General features: G+C 37.2%; 1 protein-coding gene and 1 long non-coding RNA gene across 2 annotated transcripts; one reads left to right on the forward strand and one right to left on the reverse strand.

Moving 5' to 3' along the window:
• Window positions 1-12,318: 12,318 nt before the first annotated feature.
• LOC107775665 (protein LE25) lies at window positions 12,319-13,588 on the reverse strand. The gene is made up of 3 exons (XM_016595417.2): window positions 13,410-13,588; window positions 12,778-12,899; window positions 12,319-12,596 (listed from the first exon to the last, which is right to left on the reverse strand). The coding sequence occupies exons 1-3, from the start codon at window positions 13,494-13,496 to the stop codon at window positions 12,440-12,442; spliced, it is 366 nt and encodes a 121-aa protein (XP_016450903.1). The 5' UTR covers window positions 13,497-13,588; the 3' UTR covers window positions 12,319-12,439.
• Window positions 13,589-15,054: 1,466 nt separating this feature from the next.
• LOC142181598 (uncharacterized) lies at window positions 15,055-18,716 on the forward strand. The gene is made up of 2 exons (XR_012710271.1): window positions 15,055-15,392; window positions 18,120-18,716. It is a non-coding gene; the product is annotated as an uncharacterized LOC142181598 (long non-coding RNA).
• Window positions 18,717-19,418: the final 702 nt, after the last annotated feature.

A 19,418-nucleotide genomic window follows, 5' to 3' on the forward strand; every position in this document is an offset into this window, starting at 1 on the left:
CGAGTTTGTGTGCCTAATGTGGATGGGCTTCGAGAGTTGATTTTAGAGGAGGCCCATAGTTCCCAGTACTCTATTCATCCAGGCACCGTGAAGATGTATCAGGGTTTGCGGCAGCATTATTGGTGGCGTAGAATGAAGAAGGATATTATTGCATATGTGGCTCGATGTTTGAATTGTCAGCAGGTTAAGTATGAGCATCAGAGGCCTGGTGGATTGTTTCAAAGGATTTATCTTCCTGAGTGGAAGTGGGAGCGGATCACTATGGACTTCGTTACTGGACTTCCGCTGACTCGGAAGAAGTTCGACGCAGTTTGGGTCATTGTTGATAGGCAGACCAAGTCAGCGCATTTTATTCCTATGGCAGTCTCCTATTCATCTGTGAGGTTAGCTGAGATCTATATCTGGGAGATTGTTTGCCTTCATGGTGTGCCTGTGTCTATCATGCCGGACCAAGGTACGCAGTGTACCTCGCATTTTCGGAGAGCAGTTCAGCGAGAGTTGGGCACTCAGGTGGAGTTGAGTACAGCATTTCATCCTCAGACGGATGGGTAGTCCGAGCGGACTATTCAGATATTGGAGGATATGCTCCGGGCTTGTGTTATTGATTTTGGCGGTTCGTGGGATCAGTTTTTGCCTTTAGCAGAGTTTGTCTACAACAACAGCTACCAGTCGAGTATCCAAATGGCTCCTTATGAGGCTTTGTATGGTAGGCGATGTCGATCTCCGGTGGGATGGTTTTAGCCGGGGGAGGCTCGATTGTTAGGTACGGATCTGGTTCAAGAGGCCTTGGACAAGGTCAGGATCATTCAGGAGAGGCTTCGTACGGCTCAGTCCAGGCAAAAGAGTTATGCAGACCGCAAAGTTTGAGATGTGGCTTTTATGGTTGGTGAGCGGGTATTGCTCCGAGTGTCGCCTATGAAGGGCGTGATGAGATTCGGGAAGAAGGGCAAGCTTAGCCCTAGGTTCATTGGTCCATTTGAGATTTTTGATCGAGTGGGAGAGGTGGCTTATAGACTTGCATTGCCGCCTAGCTTATCAACCATGCACCCAATATTTCATGTGTCCATGCTTCGGAAGTATCACAACGTTCCATCCCACGTGTTAGATTTCAGTACTGTCCAGTTGGACAAGGACTTGCCTTATGAGGAGGAGCCGGTGGCTATTCTAGACCGGCAGGTCAGTCAATTGAGATCGAAGAGTTTTCCTTCGGTTCGTGTTCAGTGGAGAGGTCAGCCTCCTGAGGCATCGACCTGGGAGTCCGAGTTCGATATGCAGAGCCGTTATCCTCATTTATTCTCCAACTCAGGTACTTCCTTCTTCTGTCCGTTCAAGGACAAACAGTTGTTTTAGAGGTGTAGAATGTGACAACCCAAAGGGTCATAACCTATTTTCTTACCCATTATGTGCTTCCGAGGCCTTGAAAACCTCATTTAGAGTCGCTTCGATTTGCGTGCGCAGTCCGGGCGCGCAGCCAGAAAGCTTAAATATGAAATTCTGTGAAAAATGTTAAGTCTTGACTTTAAAATGAATAAATTTGACTTCGGTCAACATTTTGGGTAAACGGACCCAGACCCGTGATTTGACGGTCGTGGAGGGTCCGTATGAAAATATGGGACTTGGGCGTATGCCCAAAATCGAATTCCGAGGTCCTAAGCCTGAGAAATGAATTTTTTAAGTGAAACTATTTTCAGAAATTGTTTAAGGAAATTTGAAAGGAAAACTGATTAGAAAGCAATGGTATCGGGCTCGTATTTTGGTTCCGGCGCCCGGTACATGTCTTATATATGTCTTGAGTCATTCCTGTGAAATTTGGCTAAAAACGGACGTGGTTTGACGTGATCCGGACCTTAATTGAGAAATTTGATGTTTAAAAGAGTTTTGAGAAATTTTATTGATCTCGAGGTTTAATTCGATGCTCGTGATGTTATTTTGGTCATTTGAGTACACGAATATGTTCGTAGGATGTTTTTGAGGTTGTGTGTATACTTGGGTTGGAGTTTCGAGGGCTCGAGTGAGTTTCGAGTAGGCTCCGAAATGCCTTAGGCTTAGAAAGTCAGATGTTGAAGGTTCAGGAAGTTGCAGTCTCTAAACCCTCTAGTGCGGTCTGTGAGAAATCGCATGCGACCGCAGAGGGGCCAGCGCGGCTGCGGTCGCCTTTGTGTGGTCCGTGGTGGAGGCTGTGCGGCCGCAGTCACCTTTGTGCGGTCCGCCCAGGGTGCTAAACTACAGGTCTTCAGGGAGGGGCCAGCGCGGTCGCGGTCGCCTTTGTGCGGTCCGCAGTGGAGGTTGTACGGCCGCGGTCCATTTGATGCGGTCCACACTGGGGGTCTGAAAGGGGTATAAATAAACGGGAATTTCAGTTATTTTTCACTTTTTCAAAACCCCAAAACATAAGAGGCGATTTTTCAAATATCCTTTCTTCTCCAAAACGTTGGTAAGTGATTTCAAATTCATTTTCTTCACTCCTTAACATCTTTTAACATGATTTCAACTTCAAATCAAAGATTTTCATGGGGAAAATTTGGTGTATTAGGTAGAACCTACGTTTTCTAAAATTGGGGATTTGGACCTCAATTTGAGGTCCGATTTCAAAATAAATTATATATTTGGATTTGTGGGGGAATGGGTAATCGGTTTTTGCCCGAACCTCGGGTTTCGACCACGTGGGCCCGGGGGTGATTTCTGACTTTTGGGGTAAAACTTTAGAAAACTTATTTTCATGCATTGGGGTTGATTCATTTAGCACTTATTGATGTAATTAAGTAACTTGTGACTAGATTCGAGCGGATTAGTGGTGGAATCAAGGGGTAAAACTATAGTTGAGACTTGAGTGGTGATCAAGGCATCGAGGTAAGTGTTTGGTCTAACCCTAGCTTGAGGGATTAGGAGTTGAGTCATACTTGCTACTTCCTTCTTGTTGAGTACGACGTATAGGCATGGTGACGAGTATCTATATGTTGGTATCAAGCATGACCGTGAGTATTAAATTGAAAGTTGTTGTTTCTTAAATGACACTTGGGTGTTTTACTTAATGATCTTCTATGATTGAGCATTTTCAATAATTGAACTGAGTACAAGTTGAGTTGAGGTTGGTTATAGCTGATTCTCCCTTGCCGGGATGACTAATCCAATATTGTTGTTCCCTTGCCAGGAAAATTATAACAATGTTGTGTTCCCTTGCCGGGAAGTCATTATATTATTTATGTTCCCTTGCTGGGATTTCTTGTGATTGTGTGATGAAATGTAAATGGGAGCGGGTGGTACGCCTACCACGAGATATAATAAAATGGGAGCGGGTGGTACGCCTACCACGAAATATACTGAAATGGGAGCTGGTGGTACGCCTACCACAAGATATGAGAAATGGGATCGGGTGGCACGCCTGCAACAAGATGAAATTGAAACTGAAAGTTGCCTTATTTCTCTTTATCTGTGTTAGAAGTTAAATTGTAGTTTCCTTACTATTCTGTTTTATCTGCTACCCCCGGAGCATGTTTCCCTTTTCCCAGCTTTGATTGCTTATTACCTGTTTACTTTTTCGCCATATAGTATATAACTGCACAGGTTTATCTGGAGTCTGGTCCTAGCCTCGTCACTACCTCGCCGGGGTTAGGCCAGACACTTACCAGTACATGGGGTCGGTTGTGCTGATACTACACTCTGTGCTCTTTTGCACAGATCCAGTTCTTGGATAGCAGCAGTAGCGCGGGAGCCAGCTTTCAGTCCATTGAGACACCGAGGTAGCCTTGCAAGCGTTCGCAGACCCTACGTCTCCTCTATCTTTATTTCAGTCTGTTATCTCATGTATTCGAGACAAACAGTTTATATTCTTCTTTCAAACGGTTGTATTTAGTACTCCTAGAAGTTCGTGAGTAATGTGACACCAGTTCTTGGGTAGAGGCATATGTTGATTTCCGTATTATTGTTCAGTTTCTTTAATTTAAGTCTTCCGTACATTTATTAAATTCCGCTGTTTTCATGCTATCACTAATAATCGTTAAGGAAGTGATTTGTTAATGAAGTAAGCTGTTAAAAATTAGCTTACCTAGCTCACATTAGTAGGCGCCATCACGACTTCCGAGGATGGGAAATCCGGGTCGTGACAAAGAACTACTTCCAAATCTAATTTATTACAGTTAACTTACAAAGAAGCTAGACTTGTCAAATCATCTTCTAATGTTAGGAAGTTTCCATTTATCAAGTTGAAATAGTCCCTTCACCTTGTTCGGAAGATGCTGAATGGAGTAATAGAAGGTACTCTTTCCACTTGTGGATGCCGATTAAGCTAGAAAATCAGCAACTTGATTTGCTTCCCTATAGCAATGGAAATGGTAACCTCTGGATTTTTCAAAAGCCGAGAAGTGTCACTAATGATATTTTTCATGAGTTTGAGATTGCTTGTGTCTTCTTCCTTAAAGCATGTTGGCAATAGTTATAGAGTCCAGTTTAAGGCTATTGAACTTCAAAACTCCTTTCTAAATGCACCTTTTTCCTCCATATATAATTAGTCAGCTGTGGCATCAGCTTGATTGTTGAATTGTTGCTATGACACTGTATAGGAACTGGTACAGCTTGCAGAATCAGCTTATAAACTACACTAACTTCCCACCAAGTCTTGAAAGCACCTCTAAGAGACCAGTGACGGTGACTGATGCCCAAAGGAGCCCCAAATACAAGTAGCTGCCTCCCCTCAATAAAACTGCTATGTAGAATCACTATGTGGATTCCGGAAACAATAGCATTTGGTAGCTAACTGATTGCCAAATTTAGTGATCACCGCGTCAAAAGGCAACTTACCAAGATTCAACCTAACTATAACCTTGTACGTTTTGACTTAATTATTCAAGTATTTGAATGAAACACCCTGGAGTAGAAAACGAAACAAGTATAAGTGTTAATTAGACTATATACAAGTTCATATAAAAGGGACTTGAAGTTTTGCATGTGACGTAAGCTCGAGTTGGACATCCAATCGCTTTTGCATGTGACATAAGCTCGAGTTGGACATCCAATCGCTTCGAATTAAATTATCGCTTGATATATATAAAAAATTGAACAATCAAACCGATTTCTCGATTAACCAAAGAGGTGAATAGGGCCCAAAAAACATGTCTGATTATGCATATTCCTAATCCTAAAGTGAATAAGGTCCCATTAAACATTTGTAAAAAAATCGGTCCAATTAAAGCGTATTCCTAATCCTAAATGGAATGCAAAGATATAGGAATCCATATGTAACAGAGTATCTGTTCAGATAGGCTCACATAACCTTTCTCATATATATATATATATATATATATATATATATATATATATATATATATATATATATATAACCTTCTATTGACTTAGTTTGGTATGAAATAAACTTATAATCATGGAATCTTCATTGACTTAGTTTGGTATGAAATAAACTTATAATCATGGAATCTCCATCGACTCGATCATCAGATTATACGTTCGTAACCTAGACCATTTTCATTTTGGAATGAACAAATCTACTAATTTAATTAGTGACATCATCATCATAGACTCATAGTCGAATGTTCATTTTCTGTAAACTCATATCCAACCCAAGAGTCAAATCAATACATTACACATTTTATAGTGTGCGCGTTTGCGGGAGAGAGCGGGCGCGCAACTCCCAACTCCAAATCTCCAATATATACGAAGTAAACTGCACCATGAAATTTGGGATGACAAAACTCATACAGAAACAGAGAGTGGCTTCTTTATTTCATGTATGTTGCTGTCAAAGGACACACCTGTTGGATCCATGGTTATCCTGTATTTGTAAATAATAATTCTGGAAAAAATAAAACGTTAGCTTATAAACGTAAATTTAAATGCGACAGTAATTAATTCGAGCCCACTGAATTCACAGTGTTTCCTTAAGGAATTTAATCCCCTCCTAGTACCCAAGGTTATAGATTATTTCCTCACAGAATAGAACGAATTACACACTGGTGTAGCGGTACTTCAAACCCCAGTGTTTCAACGAACACAAAGTTCGGCAGCAAATCACACTTATGGATGCTTTGTTTGGAGTTAAAAACAATGCAGAATAAGGAGGACAACTCAGAAGTCGAATGGAAATTCTGAGAGGAAGGAATGCAAAGTATAGCCAATGTTGAATTCTTACTGAAGAGAATATCAGATTGCAATTCATTTTTCCAGTGTATACGCAATGTATAAAGAGTGTATATCAAGTATATACAGAGTGTATATCCAGTGTATACAGAGTGTTTCGAGTGTTTTTTCCGATGTGTTCTTCTTTCTCTCCAACTTATGCTCTATTTATAGCAGTTATTTGAGAGAAATCCGCCCCTTCCATGGTGCAACAAGCACTAGGCTATCATGGAGGAAGCACTTACATGGTGGAATGTACACTTGCTTGGTGGGAGGAGCACTTGCACCATTGTGGGAGGTGCACTAGGCTGCTTATTGATTAGTGTTGCAACACAATACACGAATTGGAAAACATCCGTTACAAACACGGATTATATCACGTTAATATTCACTATTAACAAATAAATTTGGTCCAAAAAATTAATCAATCGATCGATCATTTGACCAAATCCGAATCTAAATTCAAATCTCATTTCCCATTCACTCTAATTTTAAGACTATTTCATCTTAAACAAAAACTCAACAATCCCCCCACATGAATGGGGAATTGCTATATCACGGAAGTATGCATGAAAAACTTATGTGATTTGCAAGCAAGGATTAATTGCATCTGGATAAGTAGGTTTTCCTTTAAACTTTCCGTAGTGAACTTATGTCGGATATACTCGGTCAATCGGTAGATTTGATATCTTTGAACCGTCGAACTTTAGTGTATACCTAGACAACCATAAGTCACACAATCAATCCCTTAACCGTCTTTGGTTCTCATTGTTGTGTTCGTATTAGCCATGAACACTACCTGGTTTCATAAGTGCGTAGAGAATTGGCCTTGCAAAATTCTCCTTGAAGCGGCTAACACTTCACACTTACATAGGTGATTCCTAAACGTGTCATCCCGTAGATACACTATTTGATATACACTGTATCAAATTTAGAAATCATTAAAAAGCCTTAATGCTTTATCCTTGGTATTGAACATTGTCTCATCACGAGAATGGACTAAAAAATTTTGTTGACAATGTTGAACCGTCATTAATGACTTTGTTTGATCTCCTTGAACCTAGATCTTGGGATCTCCAGTCTTCTAGGTAGAGTTACTGCCACAATGACTTGTTCTCGGCCATAGTCTCATTCCCCTCGATGATTTCTCAACTACCTCTCTAGTTAGGCCTTTTGTAAGTGGATCCGACACATTATCACTTGACTTTACATAGTCAATCGTGATAATTCCTCTAGAGAGAAGTTGCCTAACGGTTTTATGTCTTCGTCGTATATGACGAGATTTACCGTTATACATAACGCTCCCAGCCCTTCCAATTGCCGCTTGGCTATCACAGTGTATGCATATTGGTGCCAACGGTTTGGGCCAAAATGGAATGTCTTCCAAGAAATTCCGGAGCCATTCAGCTTCTTCACCGGCTTTATCTAAGGCTATGAACTCAGCCTCCATTATAGAGCGGGCAATACATGTTTGTTTGGACGACTTCCAAGATACCGCTCCTCCACCAATAGTGAATATATATCCACTTGTAGACTTCGAATCAGTTGAACCGATGATCCAATTTGCATCACAATATCCTTCAATCACCGCAGGATATTTACTGTAGTGCAAATCAAAGTTTTGGGTATGTTCTAAATATCTCAAAACTCGTTTCATTGCCATCCAGTGAGATTGGCCTGGATTGCTCGTGTATCGACTTAGTTTACTTATAGCACAAGCTATATCTGGTCGTGTACAATTCATGATGTACATTAAACATCCCAACACACAAGCATAATCCAATTGTGATATGCTTTAGCCTTTGTTCTTTGCTAGTGCAAGATTCACGTCAATTGGAGTCTTTGCAACTTTAAAGCCTAAGTGCTTGAATTTTTCAAGTACTGTCTTAATATAATGAGATTGTGACAATGCCAGACCTTGAGGAGTCTTTTGGATCTTAATCCCTAGAATTAAATCCGCAATTCCCAAGTCCTTCATATCAAACTTGCTAGTTAGCATACGCTTAGTAGCATTTATGTTGGCAATGTCATTACTCATTATTAGCATATCATCCACATATAAGCAAACAATGACTATGTGATTTGGAACATTTTTAATGTACACACATTTATCACATTCGTTTATCTTAAAACCATTTGACAACATTGTTTGGTCAAATTTCGCATGCCATTGTTTGGGTGCTTGTTTTAGTCCATAAAGGGACTTAACAAGTCTACATACCTTATTTTCTTTACCTGGAACCACAAACCCTTCAGGTTGTTCCATGTAAATTTCTTCCTCCAACTCTCCATTTAAGAAGGTCGTTTTAACATCCATTTGATGAATTTAAGACCATACACTATAGCTAATGCTACTAACATCCGTATGGACGTAATCCTTGTAACTGGGGAGTATGTATCAAAGTAGTCAAGACCTTCTCGTTGTCTATACCCTTTGACAACAAGTCTTGCCTCAAATTTATCAATAGTGCCATCATCTTTCATTTTTCTCTTAAAAATCCATTTTGAACCCAAAGGTTTATTTCCAGGAGGAAGATCAACCAATTCCCATGTATGGTTGTTCAATATGGATTCTATTTCACTATTGACTGCCTCTAATGATTCCTAAGAAGACATAGCTTCTTTAAATGTTCGGGGCTCATTTTCCAATAAGAAAGTCACAAAATCTGGTCCAAACGAAGTAGACGTTCTTTGACGTTTACTACGTCTTGGATCCCCCTGATTAAATGTAATTTCTTTTGTTTCTTCCCGAGGTCGTTTAGATCCTTCACCAATCGACTCGCATTCCTTTTTATACGGATATATATATTCAAAGAACTCAGCATTATCTGATTCTATAACCGTATTATTATGAATGTCGGAATTTTCTGATTTATGAACCAGAAATCGATATGCTTTACTATTAGTCGCATATCCTATGAAAACACAATCAACTGTTTTCGGTCCTATTTTTACCCTTTTGGGTTTAGGAACTTGCACTTTTGCCAAACACTCTCACACTTTAAAATAATTCAAGTTGGGCTTCCTTCCTTTCCATTTTTCATATGGAATGGATTGTGTTTTGCTATGGGGTACTCGATTTAGTATTCGGCTGGCCGTAAGAACGGTTTCCCCCCACATGTTCTGTGGCAAACCAGAACTTATCAACAATGCATTCATCATCTCCTTTAATGAACGATTCTTTCTTTCCGCAATCCCATTGGATTGGGGAGTGTAAGGGGCTGTTGTTTGATGAATAATCCCATATTCTAAACATATTTGTTCAAAAGGAGATTCATATTCACCACCCCTATCACTTCTTATCATTTTGATTTTCTTGTTACGTTGCGTTTCAACTTCATTTTTGTATTGCTTGAATGCGTCTATTGTTTTATCTTTACTATTAAGTAAGTAAACATAGCAATATCGAGTACTATCGTCAATAAAAGTTATGAAATACTTCTTTCCACCACGAGATGGTATTGACTTCATGTCACAAATATCTGTGTGAATTAAGTCTAAAGGATTTGAATTCCTTTCAACCGACTTATAAGAATGTTTAACATACTTAGATTCCACACATATTTGACATTTTGATTTTTTGCATTAAAACTTAGGCAATACTTCCAAGTTAATCATTTTTCGCAAGGTTTTATAATTGACATGACCCAAACGTACATGCCATAAATCATTTGACTCAAGTAAGTAAGAAGAAGCTGAAGTTTTATTATTAGTTTCAACAACTATTACATTCAGCTTGAAAAGGCCTTCAGTAAGGTAACCTTTTCCTACAAACATTTCATTCTTACTAATCATTACCTTGTCAGATACAAAAACGCACTTGAAATCGTGCTTTATAAAAAGTCCAGTAGAGACTAAGTTCTTCCTAATCTCGGGAACATGAAGGACGTTGTTCAAAGTCATGACCTTGCCAGAAGTTATCTTGAGAAATATCTTACCGTATTCTTCAATGTTTGCTATAGCAGCATTTCCCATAGAGAGCGTCTCTTCGGGTCCAGCAGAAGCATATGTAGAAAATGCTTCCCTCACAGTACAAACATGGCGAGTGGCTCCAGAATCAATCCACAACTCCTTTGGGTTTCCTACCAGGTTGCATTCAGAAAGCATGACGCACAAGTCATCAACATCATCATGTTTTTCTACCATGTTTGTTTGACCCCTTTGCTTGTCTTTCTTCCGAGCACGTCACTCCGTAGATTTGTGTTCGGTTTTCTCACAGTTGTAGCAGTTTTCACTGAACCGCTTCTTGCTTGGGTTGTATTTCGGACCAGAAGCCTTCTTTCTCTTTTTGTTATTTTCAACAATATTTGCTCCCATTATTGTTGAATTTCAACGGCCTCTCCTTTTAGCAGCTTTATTATCCTCTTCGATTCTCAATCGAACAATGAGATCTTCAAGGGACATCTCCTTTCGTTTGTGTTTCAAATAGTTTTTAAAGTCCTTCCACAATGGAGGCAACTTCTCAATTATTGCTGCTACTTGGAATGCCTCACTGATGACAAGACCTTCAATGAAAATTCCGTTAGTAAAATTACTAAAAATTTTACTTTCAACATTAGCATCCATTTGAAATATACCTTCAGCAAGTAGATCATGAATAATCACTTGTAACTCCTGGACTTGGGTAATAACAGACTTGCTATCTACCATTTTGTAGTCCAAAAATTTTGCAGCGATGAATTTCTTCATCCCGACATCTTCAGTTTTGTATTTCTTTTCAAGCGCATTCCACAATTCTTTTGACGTCTCCACGCCACTGTATACATTATACAGATTATCCTCCAGTCCGCTAAGAATATAATTCCTGCACAAGAAGTCAGAATGCTTCCAAGCCTCAATCACGAGAAAGCTATCATTCTCTGGAGTTTCATCTGGAAGATCAGGAACATCTTCCTTGATGAACTTCTGTAGACATAACGTAATCAAGTAGAAGAACATCTTTTGCTGCCAGCGCTTGAAATCCATCCCGGAAAATTTTCCGGGTTTCTCTGCCGGTGCCAACGCCGGAGTTCGACTTGTCGATGCGTTGGTAGTATCATCGGAACAACTTGATTTCCGTCATTCGCCATTTTTATCTGTTAAAAATGACACAAACAAACGTTTAGAAAACGTTTTAAATTTGGAGGGAAAAATATCACGTAGATTTTAATTTCCAACAAACCGCCACGAAGGCTTTACTCTCCAAATGGGAGTACACAAAAACCACAAAGGTTTTAGTTTCCAGAATATTAAGAATAACACAAATACAGAAATAAAAGTTATTAAATTCCTTAAGCTTGTTGGATCCGTGGTTATCCTGTATTTGTAAATAATAATTCTGGAAAAAATAAAACGTTAGCTTATAAACGTAAATTTAAATGCGACAGTAAATAATTCGAGGCCACTGAATTCACAGTGTTTCCTTAAGGAATTTAATCCCCTCCTAGTACCCAAGGTTATAGATTATTTCCTCCCAGGATAAAACGAATTACACACTGGTGTAGCGGTACTTCAAACCCCGGTGTTTCAGCGAACACAAAGTTCGGCAGCAAATCATACTTATGGATGCTTTGTTTGTAGTTAAAAACAATGCAGAATAAGGATGACAACTCAGAAGTCGAATGGAAATTCTGAGAGGAAGGAATGCAAAGTATAACCAATGTTGAATTCTTACTGAAGAGAATATCAGATTGCAATTCGCTTTTCCAGTGTATACGCAGTGTATACAGAATATATATCCAGTATATACAAAGTGTATATTAACTGTATACAGAGTGTATATTAAGTGTATACAGAGTGTTTCGAGTATTTTTTCCGATGTGTTCTTCTTTCTCTCCAACTTATGCTCTATTTATAGCATATGCTCTATTTATAGCAGTTATTTGAGAGAAATCCGCCCCCTCCATGGTGCAACAAGCACTAGACTATCATGAAGGAAGCACTTACATGGTGGAATGTACACTTGCTTGATGGGCAGAACACTTGCACCATTGTGGGAAGTGCACTAGGCTGCTTATTGCTTAGTGTTGCAACACAATACACGAATTGAAAAACATCCGTTACAAATACGGATTATATCACGTTAATATTCACTATTAACAAATAAATTTAGTTAAAAAAATTCCCCATTCCCCATTCCCCATTCCCCATTCCCCATTCCCCATTTTAAGACTATTTCACCTTAAACAAAAACTCAACTAACACCAAACATCCAAATACAATAAGTGTCATTCATACAACCCTTTAATTCACATAAACCAAAGAGTATAAATAGCTGCTTCTCATCCTATTAATTAAACCAATACATTTATTCTTCTTAAGAGTTGCTAGCTCAACAAGGAAAACTGGAATCTTGTATAGTTCCCGCCGAAGTCGGATGGCCGGAGCGCACTGGCCCTCCACCTCCAGTCACGTCTTCTGTTGGATCATACGCAGTCGTTGAGTACTCTGGCGCCCCGGTTGTAGTGTAGCCCAGAGCTCCACCATCCCTATGGAATAACAGAAATCAGAATTCAAATTTAATTAATTAAATATTTATATCATTTCTCATTGTGTGACTATAAAAGCGTTTAGTTAAAAATAAATTACTTTATTTTTATTAGAATGTCTCTAAATTTAACAAAAGGTAATTCTATTTGTGTGTGTTAATGCTGAAGATAGGGTGCATACCTTGCAGCTGCATTTTGATCATTGGCTTCTCTCTTGCTCAGCTCAGCAGCAGTTTTCCTCTCATCTTTCTTCTCTGTTGCCATCTCCTTCTTCAACGGGTCCCTAGTTGTCATTCTCTCTGCCTGTTAAATATGTTACAAACTAGAAATGGTTATTACAGCCAATTTTTTACCAACATTTCGATTGTCGTACGTATCGGAGTTTGCATTCATATTAAAGGTAAACCTTCACTTTATTAATTTTAGGAAAAGTATAATCCAATTGTTTGTCGTGCAAGTAGAGTGTAACTTAATTTTTTATATAAATTTAACATAGAATTTTGATTTTTTTTTTTTTTTTTACATTTTTAAAAACTACTCCCTCCCTTGAATGACAAACTTTCCTTAACAGCTCAAAATTTTTGAGCCTTAAGCTTAAAATTACATATGACCTTTTCTTTTTCCTTAAACTTTGTGTCAAACCAAATTACATCATCTAAATTAAACCAGATAAAGTACATAAAAAGTAAAATAAATCATAATAAAAAAAACTCTTGTTTGACTCCACCAAATAATAATAAGTTCAGGGAGGAAGTACGATATTAAAACTACTCGAAGGCAATGCGTACTATATATTTAACGCAGAGATGATACCTTTTCTTCAATGGTGGCCTTGGTTTTCCCCATGCCAGATTTTGCTGAGGCTGCTGCATTAGCTGCTTTCTCCTTAGCTCCCTGCATTTTTTTCCTCCTCTAGTAAGCTTGCTTTAGCCTTTAGCTGTTTTCACGAATTGCTTTCTATTCGATCTGTTTGTTAGCAAAAATGAAGAAAAAGAGAGCATTTTGTAGGCTTTTTATTGGCGTTGGGAGGGAGAACGAAGTGGCGCCACGTTGATTTAACGTGGAAAGTAGGCAGGTTCTGATTGTTGATCAGTTGACACGTTGCATTAGTTGTCAACTTTTACAATTAGATCATCTTTTATGCACGGGTGATAGACGCGGTTGATATTAGGTCACGTTGCTGTTTGAGTCCAAAATGTTTACGGCTCCCTCCGTTCCAGTGAGTACCAATGTCAATGTCAAATAGACTAATTTTTGTGTGAATATAAATATAAAATTGTATATTTTTCAAAAATAAAATTTATATAGTTAAAAAGTAATAAAATATATTATAAATTACAATAACTAGCAATTTAAGATATCTAAAATATAATGAAATAAAAAATTTTGATTCTCTATATAGTAAATGTGTCACTTAAAATAAAATAAAAGAATTTTTTTTCTATAAGCGGCAGGCTTCAAATAAAATAAATTAAAAAGAAAACACAAGAGTATATCATTTAAGTTATTCTTTTTCAACTGTAAGTTTTATAAATTGAATATTTACGTAATCGGCCCTCAAAAAGAAATTACAAATAATTTATACCATAATGTTGCCGTCTCTATTCTTTTTTTTTTGTCTGTTTTAAAAAAATGATAATTTTGCCAATTTTGTAAATAATTTAATGTAATTCTTTATTCGTTATGACAAGCTTTTAAAGTCGAATAAATATTGACACGTTTAACACAGTAGTTTTTTAATTTTTTTTAAATTCGCACCCTGTCTATGAAGATTTCATAAAATAAAATGAAAAGAATAATTGATAACTTAGAAAAGATTATGATGGATGAATTTCAATAAATAGTGTAAGTATTATTTATGAGCACCTAATTTTTGCCCACACAAAAAATTACTCTTGAAAAAGTCAAAAAAAATATTTAATTTTAATCGCTCTTATAGAATTTCAGGAATTTTTCTTGCATTTATTTGCATTGTTCATGCATATTTAGAGTTGTTTTAAACTATAGAAAATCATAAAAAATATTTAATTCGACATATTTTATATTTTAGACTTTAATTGCATTGTAGCATTTAGTCTCATATTAATTGCATTATCAAACGAAAATCACAAAAAATACAAGTCTTTTTTTATTTTACATTTTTTAGCTTTTGGTTTTAAATTAGTAATTTCCTTTCATTATTTCACATTGTTAAGTTAATTAACTAATTGCTAGATAAAGTAGTAAAGGGTTTTAATTTTACAATTTTTAGTTAATACATTATGATAGTTTAATTAATGGCTAAAAATGAAATCTAAAAGAAAAAGAAGCATTGGTCTTTTGAGCTTCATTAGCTCAACTTGGGCCAGTCTGAGCCCATCTCCGTTCAGCCCAAACCAAACCCCAGCCCAATTTCCTTTTAAAAACCCTGATCTGACCCATGCCCTTCTCTTAAAACACCCATCTCACCTCACTTTGCAAAAGGCTAGACCTAATCACAATCAGAAGACTCCCCATTTTTTGGAAATCAAATTTTCAGCTAAGAAACGGCGCACCCCCTCCCTTATTCTTCTTCTTCTTCTTCTTCTTCTTCTTCTTCACTTCTCTTAGCCGATCCACCTCTCTCTTCTAGAACACGCATCTGTAGACACATACACATTCAGAGAACGGAGAAGCACATTTCGCTAGCATTTGGTGTCGATTTTTTCTGGTTTTGCTGAAGAAACTGTGTTGTTGTTATCCTCTGCTGAAAGCTTGAAGTTTGGCTCCTATTTCCAACTCTTGTTTGGTCGTTTAGCACAGTTTTACTGCGTTTAGGTATGTAGATATTCATCTATTTTTCACTTTAAATCTATGAATGAAGATTTGAGTTACTCAAGCCATATTTCCTGATTGATTTCGAAGATGCGCCACTAAATCCGAATATATTTTCATCTATTTTAGTTTGTCGCTCACTTTGGCTTGAATGCTAAAACTAGAATTATTCTCTGTTTAAGTGTAGTTTTGCTAGATGTTTTGTTATGGCTGGTTTCTCATGAATTCATCACCGGATTTGCCTTGTCGTTTCTATTTTAGCTATTTCTTCGACTGATTATTTTAACTGATTACTTGAGCTGAAATTAGTCATTGATTATTATATCTCAATTGTGGGATTTTGAAGCAAAATGATTTTGTGTCTGTTTCATACAATTGATAGAAGTATGTAGTAAAGAGTTAGTCTTAGAAGTTAAATTGTTCGACTTGCAACAGTAGTCACTTGTGATTCCCTGGCATGAATGCCGAGTCTTTCTGTGTCATCAACTCGACGTCGTCGTCACCTGCAAGATAAGGCCAAAAACATGGCTTTGCTAAACAAGCGAGAAAGGCCCTTTCTATCTAGAAATAGAAAGTGCTTCGAAAGGCGCCGGCTACCTTCTTACTGACAGCACAGCTAGGTGCTGGCACTCAATTTGTAGCGCTGGCATGTCACTCGGCTCCTCGGCTCACTTCGGTTACAAAGCCAAAGAAACTTATTCAGTAGTCACCGCTAACCGCTTTTGGTCCCAAATCTTTGGGGTTGCTGGCCCCCGACAAGAGGACAGCTAGCTTAGCTGGTTCTCTTAAATAGAAATCTTTATACATTAATATTCCTAATAATAATTGAATATTTAGTAGCAAACTTCCGTCTAGCGGTCATGGGAAAACCAAAACTTGTATATAATAAGTCAATACTAGGTCGGTCGAGACTCTTATGTAGTTGTCTGTGGAAATGAACATTTTTACAGTAAGTTTATGAGCTACATGAAAAGATAAGGAGTCTATCTCTTACTTGTTTTACTCTAAATAGGCCATGGATGAATGAAACTTTCCTGTTAGGCTTTGTATTATCTACTGTTAAGTTGGTACCAATGTTATGTTGAGCAAATTAGTCCAAACTCAGCCTCTTTCTTCATCCAAATACCAGCTATGAATACCCCCAAATAATGCCTCGAACTTCAGTCCCAAAAATAGCTTGAAATCAAGCTGCAAAACACCCCCGAAACGCAGCTGAAGCAAGCTGCAAAATAGCCTCAAAACGCCACTGAAATACAACAGTTTCGCTACCCATAAACCAGCTTCTCTTCCTCTGTAGATGGTCATAAAAATAGCTGAAATTTCGTTCACTTATGTTATCTCAATTTGATCTTGCTAGCATAGTGAATGATTCTAGTCAGTTGTTGCTGCTCCTCGGTGTTATTTCGTCTCTGTTCATCGTCTTAATTTATTTATCGGTTTTCTTGACTATATGTACTTCCTTTATGAGCTTCATTGAAATCTTTTGGATAAATTCATATTAATCTTTTGCTGCTATGGATTAAGTGGTCTGTTTGATACCATTGTTAGATTAGTATATTGGTTTAATATGGCAGTAAGTTTGGGTTTAGCTATTTGGATTTTGGGAGTTGATTGGTATATGTTTGGATTGGTTTGGGGTTGATTAGCTTCAAGAGGAATTGGGCGTGAACGCTAACCTATTGTAAATATTTATTCCATAATTGCAACAGTCCAATCTTACACATACCCACAAATGACTTCCATATTTCTATTGGCCTCACAATGCATTTCAAATGTAGTTCAAAAAATAATTCAAATAAGCTAGTTGCTTTGGGCGCACGAATATTGAATCATCGTGACTATGGGTACGGTTCCCGTGGCATAGTCATGATACATAATCCCCAATTCGGGTGCGCATTTCATGTAACCCGACCATAACTTCAAATAATAATAATAAAATAAACATATTGTAAATTACGAGTGCATTTCATGCGGTGTGGTTTGTAATGTGCACCAAACGACAAGAGTACGCCATCGTAACTTGTTTTAGAAATAATTTCATAAATAAATAAAAGCGATTATAAAAGTTAAAAATGCATAATAGGTTTAAAACATGTAATAAGTCAGATAATTAGGCCAATTATTAATAGTTGAGTGACCGTGAGTGCCTCACACCTGCTCCTGGGTTAATAGAATTCCTTACCCGGTCTTCTGCATTCTTGGACCGTAAAAATAGAGTCACTTTACTCGATTTGAGATTTAAAATAAACCGGTGACTTGGGATACTATAAATTATTTCAATTGGCGATTCTGTATTAATAAAATAATTTCATTTCAATTTATGTCACTTAAATTGAGTTTAACAAATCGGTGACTTGGGACACTATAAATTATTTCAAGTGGCGATTCTGTATTAATAAAATAATTTCATTTCAATTTATGTCACTTAAATTGGAAAAACTCCCTATCCCCTCGGGAGAAAGGAGGTGTGACATTATTCATATTATCAGTATATGTAATTTAAATTCAAAACACAAAAAGAAATAAGGAATTTTTACCTCCTGTAGTAAAGGTTAACACATTATTTATTTTAAATAAATATCATTTATAAAAAAAATATATTTTATAGATACCTTTTAATGTTTATAGCAAAATATCTAATTTTGGTTACCTCCTACCTCTAAGCCACTAAATACGCTATTCCGTTACACTTTTATTTCTCTCTATTTTGATACATGCCATTCAATGTAGGGTCTGCTGAAGGTGAAAAGACACCTGTAACAACGAGTTTGGCTTTGATACAAGACTTACATTGTTTGAGAAGATGAGCGAAAGAGGAAGGAACGGATGCTCTGAGGAGTGATGTTGACGAAGAGAAGAAAGCGAAGAAGGAAATGGTTTTGAAGGGAAAGTGAGGTAGGACTGTCTCTGAAAGTTTTGGAGGCAATGACGAGGGAACAAGCATACTCCCTAACTGCTCTTCTCCGTCGGATCGCCGCCCTAGAATCTTCCCTCCGCCGTATCTCTTCTAGTTCTCATCGTTCTTGTCAGTCCCTACGCGATGCTGCATCGCGTACTATTCAAACGCACTTCAGAGCCTTCCTTGCTCGTAGATCGAGAACCCTCCGACAGCTAAAACATCTAGTTTTCATTGTCTTTTCTTTTCATTGTAATTCAATGTATCTCGTTGTATTCCATGTATTTCATTGTATTCACTATTTTTTTTAATTGTATTTTAATGTATCTTGGTGTATTCTATGTATTTCATTGTATTCACTGTTTCGCTATATGCCATGAATGTATTCATATGTTCTTTTTTAATTAATATAATTTACGTATTCATATGTATTATATAATTTCTCTGAATATTGCTATGTTTTTGGGGTATTTTTCGGTTGAGAATCTTTTTTATAACTGAAAATATAAAATTTGTGTGTTATAATTGAGTTTGTTGAGTTATATTAGGAGTCTATTATGTTAATTGATTCACTATCCGTTTAAAAATAGTGTAATTTCCCGTTTCACGCCGTGAAAATACATTCGAATATAATAATCTATCCAGCTGTAATCCCATGTTTCATACAACAACTGATTTAGCTGGACTTCCCTTATTCACGCCTATTTTTGCTATTGTATTCATGAATATAGTAGCTTAAATGTATCTAATATATCTTATAACAACAGAAAACGTATTGACAATCCCTAATATAACAAATGATATCTGTAGAAAATGAATTACTCAAAAAATAATAAGGGGAGAATGAGCCTCCGAGGACGGAAGAGTACGTTACCCAACAGTAATGATTTTTGTGAGGTTAGCAAATAGCAAAAGTTCACTTAATATATCTTTTGGCAAAAAACAATTGGTTGATTAATTTCTTCTTCAGTCTGTAATCAATTACTTGATTAATATCTAGTTCGAAGAAACTCGTTAATTTTACTTTCGCTGCCTCCTTTGATTCTCTTCATACAGCCATATTTGCACTATCCGAGTATTTACAGGTTTGATAGTCCTAATAATTCTTTCCTAGTTTGTCTTCTTTGGATTAT

This window comes from Nicotiana tabacum, chromosome 6 (assembly GCF_000715075.1).
Source record: "Nicotiana tabacum cultivar K326 chromosome 6, ASM71507v2, whole genome shotgun sequence".
Lineage (NCBI taxonomy): Eukaryota > Viridiplantae > Streptophyta > Magnoliopsida > Solanales > Solanaceae > Nicotiana > Nicotiana tabacum.

What these genes read in the sequence shown, in the direction of transcription:
- LOC107775665 (XM_016595417.2), bottom strand. Translation starts at nt 13,496, where the DNA reads ATGCAGGGAGCTAAGGAGAAAGCAGCTAATGCAGCAGCCTCAGCAAAA. An exon ending in AGGCCACCATTGAAGAAAAG is followed by an intron (nt 12,900 to 13,409) that starts GTATCATCTCTG and finishes CATATTTAACAG; the next exon opens with GCAGAGAGAATGACAACTAG. An exon ending in GATCAAAATGCAGCTGCAAG is followed by an intron (nt 12,597 to 12,777) that starts GTATGCACCCTA and finishes GTTATTCCATAG; the next exon opens with GGATGGTGGAGCTCTGGGCT.